The following is a 14,682-nucleotide window of genomic DNA, read 5'->3' on the forward strand; positions in this document are numbered from 1 at the left end:
TATTATTATTTTCCACTTCATGAGATTTTCTAATTCTTATTGAATTTTTATTTTGTTATTAAATAAAATCTTTGAAACCTTTTAAAAATATTTAAATGGTATCTTTTTTATAATATTGGTCAACATTCATTTTTTTATTAGTCATTGTTTTTTTTTGTTTTTTTATTGTCATTGAATTTTTATATAATTATATAATTAAATTAATTAAGCTTATTGAATGCATTGGAATTAATGACCCGAGTTTTATATTTTTTTTTACTCCTTAAAAAATGTTATTATCGCGTGAGTATTTTTTTTACATTAAGGCATTTTGTATCTGACTCGCAACATTACACAAGTCACCTAACTAGTTACATTATAAAAAAATATTATAAATTTACCATTATTACTTTTAATACATAAAAATTATTTACATGTTGAAATTATTGGCTGGCCATTAATTAATGGCTACAATGTTTAATTTTATTCAAAAAAATAGTTTTTATAACTTCTTTTCTTTTTAATTTTTAGCATAAAATACCATCCACACCATTTTTGCATCTTTTCTCCATCTTTATATCGAGTAATAGTTATATACACACCCTCAACCATTAATTTATCATCTTCCTCAATTTTTTAACTTTTCTTTATCATCTTCTTCTTTCTACTACCATTATTTCTGCATCTCTCTCTTTTTTTTAAAAAAAATATCAACTAACCTTTCCAACCATTATTTCTTAATAATAACAATCAACACTCACTCACTCACACACATACCTTATCTTTTTCTTCACATTATCAACATATCTTCATCTGTTTTAGTTGTCACTGGTATACATGCTAGTAGTTGGGATGGACTCAAGTTAAAAAAATAGAAAGTGTAACAAATATGGAAAAACAAAAAAAGCGTTAGTTAGGATATCAAAAATTAAAAGTGGTAAAAATAAGTTATTTTACAGATACAATGATAAGTCATATGACAATACCTTTATTTATTAATATAAATCTATTAATAAAATCAAAATCACTACCAGGGAATGTCCTAATGATGGGACCCAATACTAGATAAAGTGAAAAAAAAATAAAAAATGAATTACATAAAGTATACATTAAGTTTCATAACATGTAGACAAGCTTTGATATAAAGTTAATTTTGGTTGAAAATTTAATATATATGATGAAATTGTATCTAATTATTATATTGTTCATGTTAAACAAATAGAAAATAAAAAATAGTTCCATGGATTCAAATTCATAAGATTAAAATAAACATTTATATATTAAGGTTGTAAATCTTTCACATTAACAATGTTTAAATGTCATATAGAAATGAATTAGCAAAGTAAAGTTAACATCTTAGTGCTTTTCATACTAATAAAATTTTTAAATTAACATTATATGCACAAAAATATCACAAAAGAAGAAAATTGGCATGTTTATGAAAATTTAATATGTGTGATAAAATTGTATCTAATTATTATATTGTTCATGTTAAACAAATAGAAAATAAAAAATAGTTCCATGGATTCAAATTCATAAGATTAAAATAAACATTTATATATTAAGGTTGTAAATCTTTCACATTAACAATGTTTAAATGTCATATAGAAATGAATTAGCAAAGTAAAGTTAACATCTTAGTGCTTTTCATACTAATAAAATTTTTAAATTAACATTATATGCACAAAAATATCACAAAAGAAGAAAATTGGCATGTTTATTAGATATAAACATGTGTACTTAGTAATCCCCATCTCTAAAAAACAAATATTGACAATATCAATGTAATAATACAAAACAACACTAATACTTAGTCATATCTCACTCAAAGTAATTTGTTTGAGCTAAAGGTTAAGAATATGTATCAATACTACTTTGTAATCACAACTTATATAAGTATGCGAAGCATGATAAATAACTATTATAATTATATTTTTAGAAGAAAATAGAATAATAAATACTTTTTCATGAGTCATTTATGTTACACCACTATTTTTTCCTTTCCCAACATGTTTTTTTTAATCTTAACACCATTATTTCCAACTCCATTTTATGTAATTGACTCTACTACCTTTGTCAATCGTGTCAGTTGCAATATCACTACTTATACCATCATTAATAGTTATTTTAGTTTCTATATTTATAAGATTAACATTTATAACATTATCACCTTCTTCAGCATCATGGTTAAGTTGCTTTGATGAATAAAAAAATAAAAAATGAACTATAATTTATAAGTTAAAAAAATATTATAGTCAACCTTATTAAGTTATTCAATAATGTCTCATTAGCAAGTCTTTTAGTTGTGACTGAATAATCTATATGCATTATACCTAATAGTTAAAGACCTTTTCCTTATATTCTTTGATGGATCCTTTCTCTAAACTCTTTTTATATTTCCTTTAGGTTTACCCTCTCTTGAATTGTAAAGATAAAACACCCACCTTTCTTTCATGTGGAATCACCTCATTATAAGTTTTTCTAAAGATCTCAATTATATAAAACTAATAATAATAATCCTTCAAATCCTTTTTTTTTTTAGATATATAAGGAATAACTTGTCTATATGGAATTGTTGTAAGTGTTTATTCACCCTACGAGCCTTATCTTTTTGTTCAAGTTCATTAAAAGTCTAATATGCCCCATTTAAAAAAGAAAAACATTTGATATTCATCACAACTTATATTTTTAACAAACTTGTCATGAAGCCTAAAAATTAAGTGTTTCTTCTTAATTGTCTAAACTTTTCCTTCATTTTATCTTGCACATTCCTCATATAAAAAGTGGTTTTAATCTTCTAACTCGTAGCTTTAACAAACTTATCATGGAACTTGAACATTAACTTCAACCTAATCTTCTCAAATAATAATACTATTGATATACTCATGTACGTACCCATCCAATACTTGAATATTTAGCCATGTTGTTTATCACATGATCATTCCTAACAAAATCAAAAAATATTTTGATCACCTTTGAAAATGAATTTTCTCCAACCAATTGACTACTTAACCATTAATGTCACTAGTATCCTTTATATAGCTATAATAGTTAAGGTATGTAAATGATTTACATGCATTCCCAAAACTTCAGTTTTGGCTCTAACCTATAAAATTCCATCTTCTTGAAATTATCTTTGTATAATGTTATGTATTATTATAGAAAACATTTCAACAATATTATCAAGTAGACTCTATAAAATAAATAAATAGTTATAAATAAACAATTATATAAATAAATAGTTTTATAGAATAGAAAGTTTATCATGACTTTTGTTTATTATACAATATGCATAATGCTTTGTTATTGATTTCAATTTTGATGCATTAATACAAGCATTAAAAGAACCATCTCGAAGTCTTATTGTTTTCAACCTCCATCATAACATATACAACTAAAAATAATATATTATTTGCATATAAAAAAATGTCAATATTACTTCTTCTCAAGGACCTTTCAAATAACAACCATCAAGTCCTAAAAAAGATCTACAATCACTTAAAATAAACATCAAGATTACAATTAGAATTAAACACTAAATAAAAGTAAAATCAAAGTTAAACTTTTTTAATTGAATATATTTAGGAAACTTCTTATAAAGATGACTACCTTTCATAATTTTCTAGTTTTAGTTCTAGCCCTCCACAACTGTATTGGGTAAGACTTTAGTCAAACTAACAATTTAAAATCATTTCAAGAGCTTAATTAGAGATTTAAGGTCATATTACGTATCAATAATATGTTTTTAGCATTTTATATAGATTTAGCTACTTAATCATAAAAGTGTTATTACCAAATGATATAAAAAGTTTAAATTATCCATTTATTGTTATTACCTAAGCAATATGAAGGCATTTTCTTCTTTTGATACTTTTAGTTGAAAATAGTGTTTAACTTCATATTCCTTCAATATATCCTTGAAGTGATACATAGCATTCAATATTATATTCCTTCAATATATCCTTGAAGTGATACATATCATTGAATATTTTAGACTTTTGAAATTCTATAGACTCATTAACTAAAACCCTAAATTTTTTGCATATCATGTCAAAGGTTAAATCTATGTTTATTTTTTTTTGGTTTTTTTGTCCTTATTGTTTATGCTTTCATTATTACTATTGTTATATTTGTTCCTTAATTCACAATCATCATTTTCACTAAATAGTTTCCATTCTTTTTCACTCCTAGAATCATATTATATAATTTAATCTGTATAAAAAAAATCATCAATATTATGAATGTTGTGAATCCATTTATCATTATTTTTATCTAAAACTTTTTCTTATCTAATAGAATATAATCATCATCTAAACTATCAATATCATTATCATAGTCATATTCTCCATCATTGTCATTATTTTTATCCAAATCAAAACTTACATTACTCCTACTAGTTCTACCCTAACTTTATTTTACACCTGCTACAATTTTACTTATTTTATCTATGATCCTAAAACAACTACTACCAGTGTTAACATTTCTTATAAATTTACTATCTTCAAACTTATTTCTAACAACATCAACTGCATTATTTAAACCAATATTACTCTGTTTACTAACTTTTTGTTTATTAGTCTTGTCATCAACATTTTCTATTTATTAGTCTTGTCATCAACATTTTCATAAGAAGTAAAAAATCTTAATGTCAAGAGGCTTACCATTATTAAGGTTATTTGAGAATCATTTGGGCATTCAAAATTATAGGGGTAAATCTTTAAGGTTTTTATGACAAACATGTCAACGGTTTCTCCATCTTCAAGTGTAAGAAATATTTTATTAGCGAATGTATGATTGTCTTGATGAACAAAAATATATATTGTTTTTTTAGCCTGAAATCAATTATTTAAATATTAAATAAAGATGATGTTGTACCCCTTCCTTCGAGAGAGCATGAAGTCGTGGCAACCCTTCCCGTGAGGTTTCAAAAGGTTTCTGGTTGATAAAGAGTCACTACCTAGTATTATGGTTACTATAAACCATAACTTATATTCTGAAGATTTTAGGCAAGGGACTAGTTGCGTAAATAGAAGGTATTAACACCCTTAATACATCTTACTTGGGGTAAGTTATATTGTTTTTATTTGTTTGCTATGGTTTGATAGTGTTTCTAAATTCTATGTGCCTATTATGACGAGATTGCTACAATAAACAAACTCTAATTTCCTAGGTTAAAAACTTGGTCTGAGAGGTTGAAATGTATTCAATTATCATTGAGACTTCTTTCAGAATAAACTTGGAATTTTGGCTGTCGTATTACTCCAAATAATATTTCATATATTTTTTTTTTGTTTTTTTATTCTTATATTAGAAGTTAATGAGTTGTATTATTCCCAATAATATTTTAGAATATTGACCTCATATGGGATTTTCTATCCTTATATTACAAGTGAGTAACGATAAATTATTATCTGTAATAGTATTTTTTTTTATATTAACCATTTTGTAGGTTTTTTATTTTTATATTAAAAGTGAATAATATATTTTCTTGCCAAAAATAAGTTTTAAGTATTTTTTAAAATATAGGTCAAAATCCTTATGAATTTTACAAACTTGTTGTAAAATTTATGCAACACCTTTTTTAAACATGCCAAAGTATTTTAGATTTTTTTTTTAAAAAAATACTCAAATAACTTTTTAGGATCTTTAGCCATATGAAAAAAAATCTTTTATTTTTTTAATAAATAATTTTTTTATTTTTTATATATTTTTAGGCTTTGTTTGGCAAAAAGTAATTTACCTTTAAAATAAAACGATCAAAACAGGCCTAAAGTCATGTTGTCAAAACTCATTTTATCAATACAAGTCCATACCAAACAAGGCCTTATCCATATGACTTGCCTTTTACCCCAGTTTGGTTGACTTAAAACCTTTGGTTCAACTATAAATCGAATCAAATATCACTTGTTTGACCTGAAAAACAAACCAAAACTTAAATTGGAACACAAAAAAAATCAAATTTTAAAAAAACATAAAAAGATGTTGAAATGGATCAAAACCTAGAAAAATAAAGAACACAAAGAATACCACTAAACATTCAAAGTGAACACAATAACATGACTATCAAACCAGACCAGATTTCTTGAAATCAAAGGCATAAAAAGGTTGTAAATCACATAAGAATCAACAATCAAGCATTCATTCACTTTGATTTTCAACGAATCATTATGATTTGGTTAAAATGTGTTCTATGTGATAAAAAACAAGCCTTAAAATTAAAACCTAGAATTAACAATTATTGATGCAAAATAACCATAACTTATTAACTAATTAAGCCCTTCAAAGAGTTTAGTGCAAATAGATAGATCAAAACTGGTCCAAATCATGGATTCAATGCATTGTTTTTGGAAATAACATGAAGAACATGAACCTAGCAAACTTAGAAATACCCAACATATTATCAAACCCAGAACTAACCTTTTAGTCCTCTAAAACATGTTTTATTGGTTCTAACAAACTACAATACCATAATTAAGTATATTTTAATCAAAAAAACTATTAAACAAAATTAAATCATCAAAATCATACAATCTATTCTAATTTCAAAAGCTATCAAGTCTGAACAACCTACATATTCATACAATTTGGATTAAAAATTAATTTTTTAAACATAAATTGGTCATCAACAAGCCTTGTAAACCAAATATTAACAATATTACTTCATAACGTATTAACAAAACTAACAAAAACTAAAAAAAAATTGTTTTATAGAAAATATCCTAATTATAAAAGATTTTATTACATATAAAACATTAAACACATCCTAAAAATGCTTCAGAAAACAATATCATATCATAAAATAAAAAATCACAGCAATAAAAGGTCAAATACAACCCTATTTTTCAAGCATTTCAAATCTCATCACCATGTTCGTAAACTTAAATGCAGACCAAAATGACCATAAAAATCATTTCAAGCATATCATATGGACTTCACTTTTAGATTAAGAAATATACCTTCAAACCCTTAGAACAACTACTACCGTTTTTGCTTTTCTTTATAAAGTTTTACTTTCACAAACTTGCTTCCCCTTCAAAGCTAAGAAGTTATTGTGCTACGCTCGTGAACCTTCACAACTATGGTATCTTTTTCAATATTTTCTCTCTTTTTTCCCTCTCAAACTTTGATTTTTCAAGGGGCGTTTATAGGGTTTTGCTTGGGTTTTTTGTGGATTCAATCAATGATTGATCAATATTTAGCCCTTTGATATAAATGGGAGGGTTTTGAATAATTCTAAACAACTAGAGTCTTTGTACCATGCTATTTTCTCTCTTTTTTCCCTCTCCAACTTTGATTTTTCAAGGGGCATTTTATAGGGTTTTACTTGGGTTTTTTATGGATTCAATCAATGATTGATTAATGTTTGACCCTTTGATATAAATAAATGGAAGGGTTTTGAACAATTCTAAACAACTAAAATCTTTGTACTATGCTACTTTTTTGCAATGTTGGTTTTGTTAAAGTTGAAGGGTAGTGGACTATTTCTAGCCTTTTGATCTTGAGAGAAATATTTTAAGTCTTTAATAAGAACCCATTGAGAAAATTTTTAGTGTAAGGACATGAAAAAAAGGTGGTTTCTGTATAATACGTATTGCAATTATAACCGACTGAGTTGCTCATTTTCAAAGTCTCTTCAAAGAAATCGACTGGGTTACTTATTTTCAAAGCCTCTTCAGAGCAACTCTAATGTCATCATCATTAGAGACCGCCTGAAATTGGCATAGAGGGTGCATACCATTCATTTGGATCCAACCTTGTTTAATTTATAAATTTGTAGATTTACATTCATTTGTTTGAAGATCCTAACTCAATCAACATAGAATCTATAAATATAGTGACAACTAATCAGAGAAAGATGCTGTTGAATTCTTTAAAGAAAATAGGATATAAATATTTCATAAGAGTAGTTGATCTTTATAGAAGGGGTGTTTCTTAATCGAATGGTGGTTGTTATAATCCTTGAGGTGGTCAGAGACAATACATTCATTCCTTGAAGATGCCTATTTGATCAATCACAATTATTAAAGGAAGAAGATAAATAGTGGTCGAATGACATGTCACTCAATACCTTTATTATATCTGAGTGACATGTTATCTAGGTTAAATTCTAAAAATTAGGGTTTTTAACTCGGGATTTGATAAACTTCAATTAAGTCTTTGTTCTTTTTTTTTTCTAATTACACTTGTAAGTGTCTCTCATCTTTTAATTTCATACAATCTCACCATTTTCAAACTTAATTCTCCACCCCAAAGTCCAGTGTCTTTTTGATTTTAGTCATTGGTTTTGAATTTGTGCATTTTTACTCTCAATTGATTAACAAACTTTTAATTTTCTTCAATTTGGCCACTAATTAAACCAATTTTTAACCTTTGAAGTCTCATGCCTTTTACAGTTTGGTTCTTAGTTTTGAATTTCTTCAATAAATTCTCTAATTGTCCATTAAACTTTAATATTTATGCAATTAAACCTCTAATTTGACCAAATAAACCTTTTAAAATTATGATTTAATCCCTAGACTTCAATTTCTTCCAATTAAAGTCTAAAGTGAACTAAAAAACCAATTTTTCTTGCAATTAAGCCCTTAATAAATTCAATTAAACTATGAAAAAAATCCAAATTAGTCCTTAAACATCCAATTTTATATTTTCCTTCTCATATTGTATTATTCTTGTTAATGGGGTCTTTATCGGTCAAAATTGAGCTATCAATTTTTTCAACTTTGGATATTTTGATCTTGTTTTTGGTATTTTCATATCATTTTAATGCACTAATATATATATATATATATATATATATATATATATTAAAGTAAATATTATTTCGATTCATTAGCCCTCTGAGAGTTTTGGAAAAACTTCAATCATATATCTTTTTTTGAAATCTAGTACAAAAATATTCATATGCAAGATCATTATTAATTACTAATTAATCCTAAAGTTTTTAAACCCAACCTGATAGTTGACCTGGCCCAAGACCCGAGTTATTAGGTTTTGATTGAGTTACTAGGTCACCCGGGTTAATCCCAGTCTTTTTATAAATCAAAATGATATTATTTTGGTTAAAAAAAATAAATAGTTAATGGGTTGTATTGGGTTTTTGATCGGGCCTTGCCAGGTCATCGGGTTAACCCGCCGAGTCAGTTGGGTCACCTAAGTTTTTGACTTCTCTTATTTTTTTAAACTTAGTTCGATTCCAGCCCTGGGAAATCAAATCCTAGGTTCACCCGCTGGGTCGGGCTGAATTTTAATACTATGATTAATCTCTTTCCCAACTTGTTACCTTAATTTTGGTTTTTTAACAGTGATTGGACTCAGTTAGTTTTTACTTATTTTTATGATATGTCTACTTCTTTTTTTTTTACCTTTTCAAGTAAATTTTTGGCTGTATTTGTTTTGCAGCTGTTTTTATGTTTGCGGTGCAAAAAACATAGCAAGATGTTTGGTAACTGTTAAAACTATATTATATACTGTGGGACCCACTAAAAAATTGAGTGTGAAACATAATTTTTATAAAGTAGTTTTTATATGCTTTTTTGGCTGAGTTTCGTAAAACATTATTTCTTTTTGCATTTCAAAAGCGCTTTTGAAAAAAAATTATTTTTTTCTTTACTTCGAATTAATTTTTTTTTGTGTTTTTTTTTATTTTGATGCGGTGATATCAAAAATAATTTTTTAAAAATAAAAATATGTTATTTTAATACATTTTCAAGTAAAAATGCAATAAAATAATATGATAATTATAGAAAGGAAGGGGAGGCATGTTTCTCTCATAATTAGTTTTTACTTATTTTTATGATACGTGTACTTCTTCTTTTTTCACCCTTTCAAGTAAGTTTTTAGCTGTGTTTGTTTTGTAGCTCCTTTTGTGTTTGTGGTGTAAAAAACACAGCAAGGTATTTGATAATTGTTAAAACTGTGTTTTATATTGCGGGACCCACTCAAAAATTGAGTTTGAAACGTAATTTTTATGAAGCAGTTTTTATATATATTTTTTTACTGAGTTTCATAAAACACTGTTTGTTTTTGTGTTTCAAGAGTGCTTTTGAAGAAAAAATTTATTTTTTTTATTTTTTCTTTACTTCAAATTAATTTTTTGGTGTTTTTAGATCATTTTGATGCGCTGATATCAAAAATAATTTTTAAAAAATAAAAATAAATTATTTTAATATATTTTCAAGTAAAAAGCACTTTGAAAAACAATCGCTATCGCACAACAACCAAATATTTTATACATGTTTTTTGTTGTACATAAAATTCAACCACAATTTTTATCAACCATATATCTAAATCCAATTAACTTTAGTTATCCACACTTTTTTAAAATTGTTTTTTTTTTCAATTTAGAACCACAAAAGTTACCACAAAAACAAACACACTTTTTAATCTTTTTAATCGTATACTTCTAGTTATAAAAACCACTAGATAAATAGAAAAAATTAAATACCAAAAGAAAAAAAAAGGCTAAACCCTGAAAAAAATTAATGGTAACTTAATTCTTATAATTATCCAACATAATTAATTAATTAATTCTTTTAGTATCAAAATAATTAAATAGCCAATTGAAAAATTTTGTCCGTCCTCAATTTAGCATTTTTTTTTATTCTGAATTCTGCCTTTTTTCCATTCAAAATTTCTCATCTTACATGCTTCTCTTTTCAATTTCTATATCTCAGAAAAGAAAAATAAATAAATTAAAAAATAACATTAAAATAGAGAATTGGATAAGATATAAACGAATATAAAAAACACAAGGATTAATTATATATTTTCTAAGACAAAAAAAAGACTAATTACTTACTTTTAAAAATATAAGGACTAAATCATAAGAACTCAAAAGGAGTTTAAAAGCACATAAAAAGGATTTGGTAGCTTGGGTGGGCCGCCAAATTATCAGTTGCCTTGTAATAAAAAACCCAACTTTTGGCTAAAGAGGCGGACCCAACTGAGCCCAACCACAATTATATCTCTTCATTTTGCTTAGGAGAAAGCCAGCAGCTGCAAGCTAGTCTTTAGTAGGGTTTCTATCCCCACAACCACAGAGAAGGGAAGACCAGTCGATTTGTTATTTGAAAAATGGGGTGGAAAGCAGCTGAGAAACTGATTAGGCACTGGAAAGTACTCAGAGGAGATAATGTAAAATATCAATAACATCACCATTATTTCTTTGCTTTGTGGGCTTAATGGATTAATTGTATTCTTTTTTACATTTACAGGTTATGATAATCAGAGGAAAGGATAAAGGTGAGACTGGCGTTGTTAAGCGTGTCGTTCGCTCTCAAAATCGTGTTATTGTCGAGGGCAAAAATCTGGTATAACATTTAATTATTATTATTATTACTATTTCCCTTTATTTTCTGTTTAAGCAACTCTGTTTTCTTTGTTATTTAATTTTGAAAAACAAGAACTGGGTTGCGTTTTTTTTTTTTTAATTTTTTTGTACTGCCTTGTATCCATTTATGGTTTGGCTGACTGCCCTTCATTATTGTTGTTGGCATCAAATCCTATTTAATCTAGTGTTGATGTAAAAGTTTCTTTGATTTTTCTGAGATTCCAAATTTTCTTTGGGGACATGCTTGATAATTATCAGCAGTAACTTACGAAGAAATCTGAATGAGGATGGTATGGTTCAATTTCATCCCTTTTCTTGGCGTGATGATTTTTCTTCCTGTTTCGTTAATTACAATGTGAAGAGCAAAGTAGTCAAGGAAAGTGAAAGATTGTTTTGGGTCAAAGAAAATGGAGGTGTATAGTACACTTAAAAGAGTGTTGTACCAGTGTTTTCCAAGCTAGGAAATGGTGATGCCATGTTATGTTTAGTGTATATGATCTTTTTCTCTCATGTTATGTTAATAATTCTTTTGGTTCCCCTCTGTCTGTTAGGCTTTTCTGTGCTTGATTATTAGAAATTTGTCTGCAACTTATGAGCTTAGTTTGGGTATTCATTTTGTTCTATCTCCTTATGAATTATAGGATTTTTGTCAATGAGTTTCCTGGAGACATAGGTTGTCTGTATTTTCTTGTAAAATATCTTTCATTGTCTTGTAAATCTTTGTCACAGGTGAAAAAGCACATCAAGGCAGGTGAAGGACATGAAGGTGGAATCTTTACCGTTGAAGCCCCACTTCATGCATCAAATGTTCAAGTTGTTGACCCAGTTACAGGGTATGGTTAATTTGAGGTTTCTGATTTAACAACCATTGGTTTTTATGCTCCTGTGTTTCATACTTTGGACTCATTTTCAAGCAGTCTGTTACTTGTGCAGGAGGCCATGCAAGGTTGGAATTAGATATCTAGAAGATGGTACTAAAGTAAGAGTTTCTAGAGGTGAAGGATCATCTGGGTCCATAATTCCTCGTCCTGAGATTTTAAAGATAAGGACAACTCCAAGACCTACTGTTGGTACATCACTAAAAACTTACCTTTTTGCTGTGACTCATTTGACTAGAATTTAAAACTTTTGAAATTTGCATTTGATGGTACATAGGAATGGGATATGAGGCAACGTGTAGTGTCTGTCTTTGCTTATTTATTATAAATTCGCATGACACATGCTAATGCCAAGGGGATATATAGCTATCATGTGAATAAATTCTGTGTTCATAAGCTTTTGTTAAGTATAACAACACATTAAATAGTAATTCAAAATGGTAAATCCAAAGAACATAGAATATATAGAAGCATCTCCCCATGCCAAAACATAGGTAGGCATAAAAAAATTAAGTTCCTGGTGCTACTTAGCATGCACTTCATGATTCATAATTGGTGGAATACATGGAAAAAAACAAGTAAAAGATTCATCATGTATCAGAAATGGAAGAAGCTTAATGGCATATGCAATGTGTTTTTGGAAAGAAAAAAAGGCAGATTCTGATATTTAGTGATTGAAATCTTTCATATCATGAGATTGGTATGTTTTGAATCTCCTTTTCTCTATTTAGCCAATTTGATTAATGGGTATGTAACTTGTAAGTTGGTGACTATAGTTGATTGACAGCCCTCATTAAATGGATTATATAAATTGGACCTGATTGAGGTGAAGTATGGTTTAGTTTGTAACGCATTATATATTTGGTCCTAATAGCATGGTCTATGAGGTATGTGATGATGAAAAGGTGTTGAGCGGGACAAGTACCTCATGGCTCATTGCTAGTGTAATTTCACAAATTTCTGCCAGCATGCCACTAGGCTGGATGTGCATCATCTAAAAGGATTTCACTATGCGAGCATTGTTCTAGTGTTTATTCCTTGAGTGAAAAACATGTTTCTTGATTGTTGGCGGGAGGAGGAGGGAGGAGGAGGGGGGACTCTATCTGGTATTTTGGTAAGATAAATGGAGGTTGAATGGCTTTTGATGGGACTGAAGTAATTCTGAATTGCTCGGTTGAATTATTGTTCTGAATAAACAAATAAAATGTACCAATAGATATATGGGATTTGATTTCATTCCAAAAATTTTATCTATGAAACTTGCTCTAGAATAAGTTAACACGTACAAAGTATTATCTGGAACTCTTTAAGATAATCTTTCCATTGTTTTCACTCCTGTTCGAAGTCATCGTTGGCAATAAACTGATTTAATATTCTTTTTCCAGCTGGTCCCAAGGATACCCCAATGGATCTTGTGTTGAAGAAGACATACGATGCTAAAACCGGGAAGGGAATGCCTGACCTGTGAGCAAATCTTGTGCATTTTTGTGGCATACATTAAGCATGTTGATGAGAAGTGTCGTGCAATGTGAAAAATAATGATTTTGTAAGGAATTCAGCTCCCAGTTTTACCATTTGATTAGCACATTCTAAAAGTGGGATGTTTGAATTAATTTGTAATCGCTCAAATGTAGCTGATCTCCCCATGTGTGGGTGTTTCTTGCCTGCGTTCATGATCCGTGGCCAAAACAGAGATTAATTTGAGCACTCGTAGATGAAATGTAAAGGTAGTGGGCTAAAGAAGTCACTGATGCCGTTCAGGGGCTTTCATTTAATGCCAATTTTAGAAGAGTTCTTAACTTGACAAGGTTATTTTGTTTATATCGGTACTGAAATCCAGCAGTAAGACCCACCGTTGTTCCAAAACCAATTGACCCAACTTTCGTATCTCCAATCTATTGGAGACGATGGAAGATGACGCAGGGCCTTGAATGGATGAATATCCCCTTCCGTGGCTGTGTTCTATGAAAAGTTGACAGATGCTTCAAGCTTTTTCTAGTCATTCTAAGGGTTCTGTTCTTTTTGGACGCTTTACATTTGGGCATTGGTTTGTCCTTTTTGGACTTCTCAAGTTGATCAAAGCTTAGGATTGACTCGCTATCATTAAAAAGAGCTAATCGGAATGGGAAATCACTGTAGTTCGTTCCAAATTATTCCCACGGCTTTTTGGAATAGTGAAATGTTTTTTTTGCTCTTTCATCTATAACAATTAACATTGATTTTGCATTGAAATCTTTCCATTTAGTTTATTTATCACAGGAATAAATAAATATTTGTCTATCTTGATTGTATGATTAAATGATCAGATGGTTAAATGATCACATGTGATTATTTTTGTGATTATTTTTTGTTCGGTTTGGTTTTTATAAAAAAAATAATCAAATTGAATTTTTTTTAAAAAGATCAAAATTAGATTGAAATCAGTTCAAACCTTCAGTTTAATTTTCTTTTTAAAATAAAAACCTATTCAAAATGATTTGACTCGGTTTTTTTTTT

The 14,682-nt window shown here is 28.1% G+C and overlaps 1 protein-coding gene across 1 annotated transcript; it reads left to right on the forward strand.

The window, feature by feature from the left end:
- Positions 1-10,940: 10,940 nt before the first annotated feature.
- Positions 10,941-13,967, forward strand: LOC105115661 (KOW domain-containing protein). The gene is made up of 5 exons (XM_011012617.1): positions 10,941-11,112; positions 11,193-11,288; positions 12,038-12,141; positions 12,242-12,378; positions 13,572-13,967. The coding sequence occupies exons 1-5, from the start codon at positions 11,053-11,055 to the stop codon at positions 13,652-13,654; spliced, it is 480 nt and encodes a 159-aa protein (XP_011010919.1). The 5' UTR covers positions 10,941-11,052; the 3' UTR covers positions 13,655-13,967.
- The last annotated feature ends 715 nt before the right edge of the window (positions 13,968-14,682 follow it).

The sequence above is a fragment of the Populus euphratica genome, unplaced genomic scaffold (genome assembly GCF_000495115.2).
Source record: "Populus euphratica unplaced genomic scaffold, PopEup_1.0 scaffold739.1, whole genome shotgun sequence".
Taxonomy (NCBI): Eukaryota; Viridiplantae; Streptophyta; class Magnoliopsida; order Malpighiales; family Salicaceae; genus Populus; species Populus euphratica.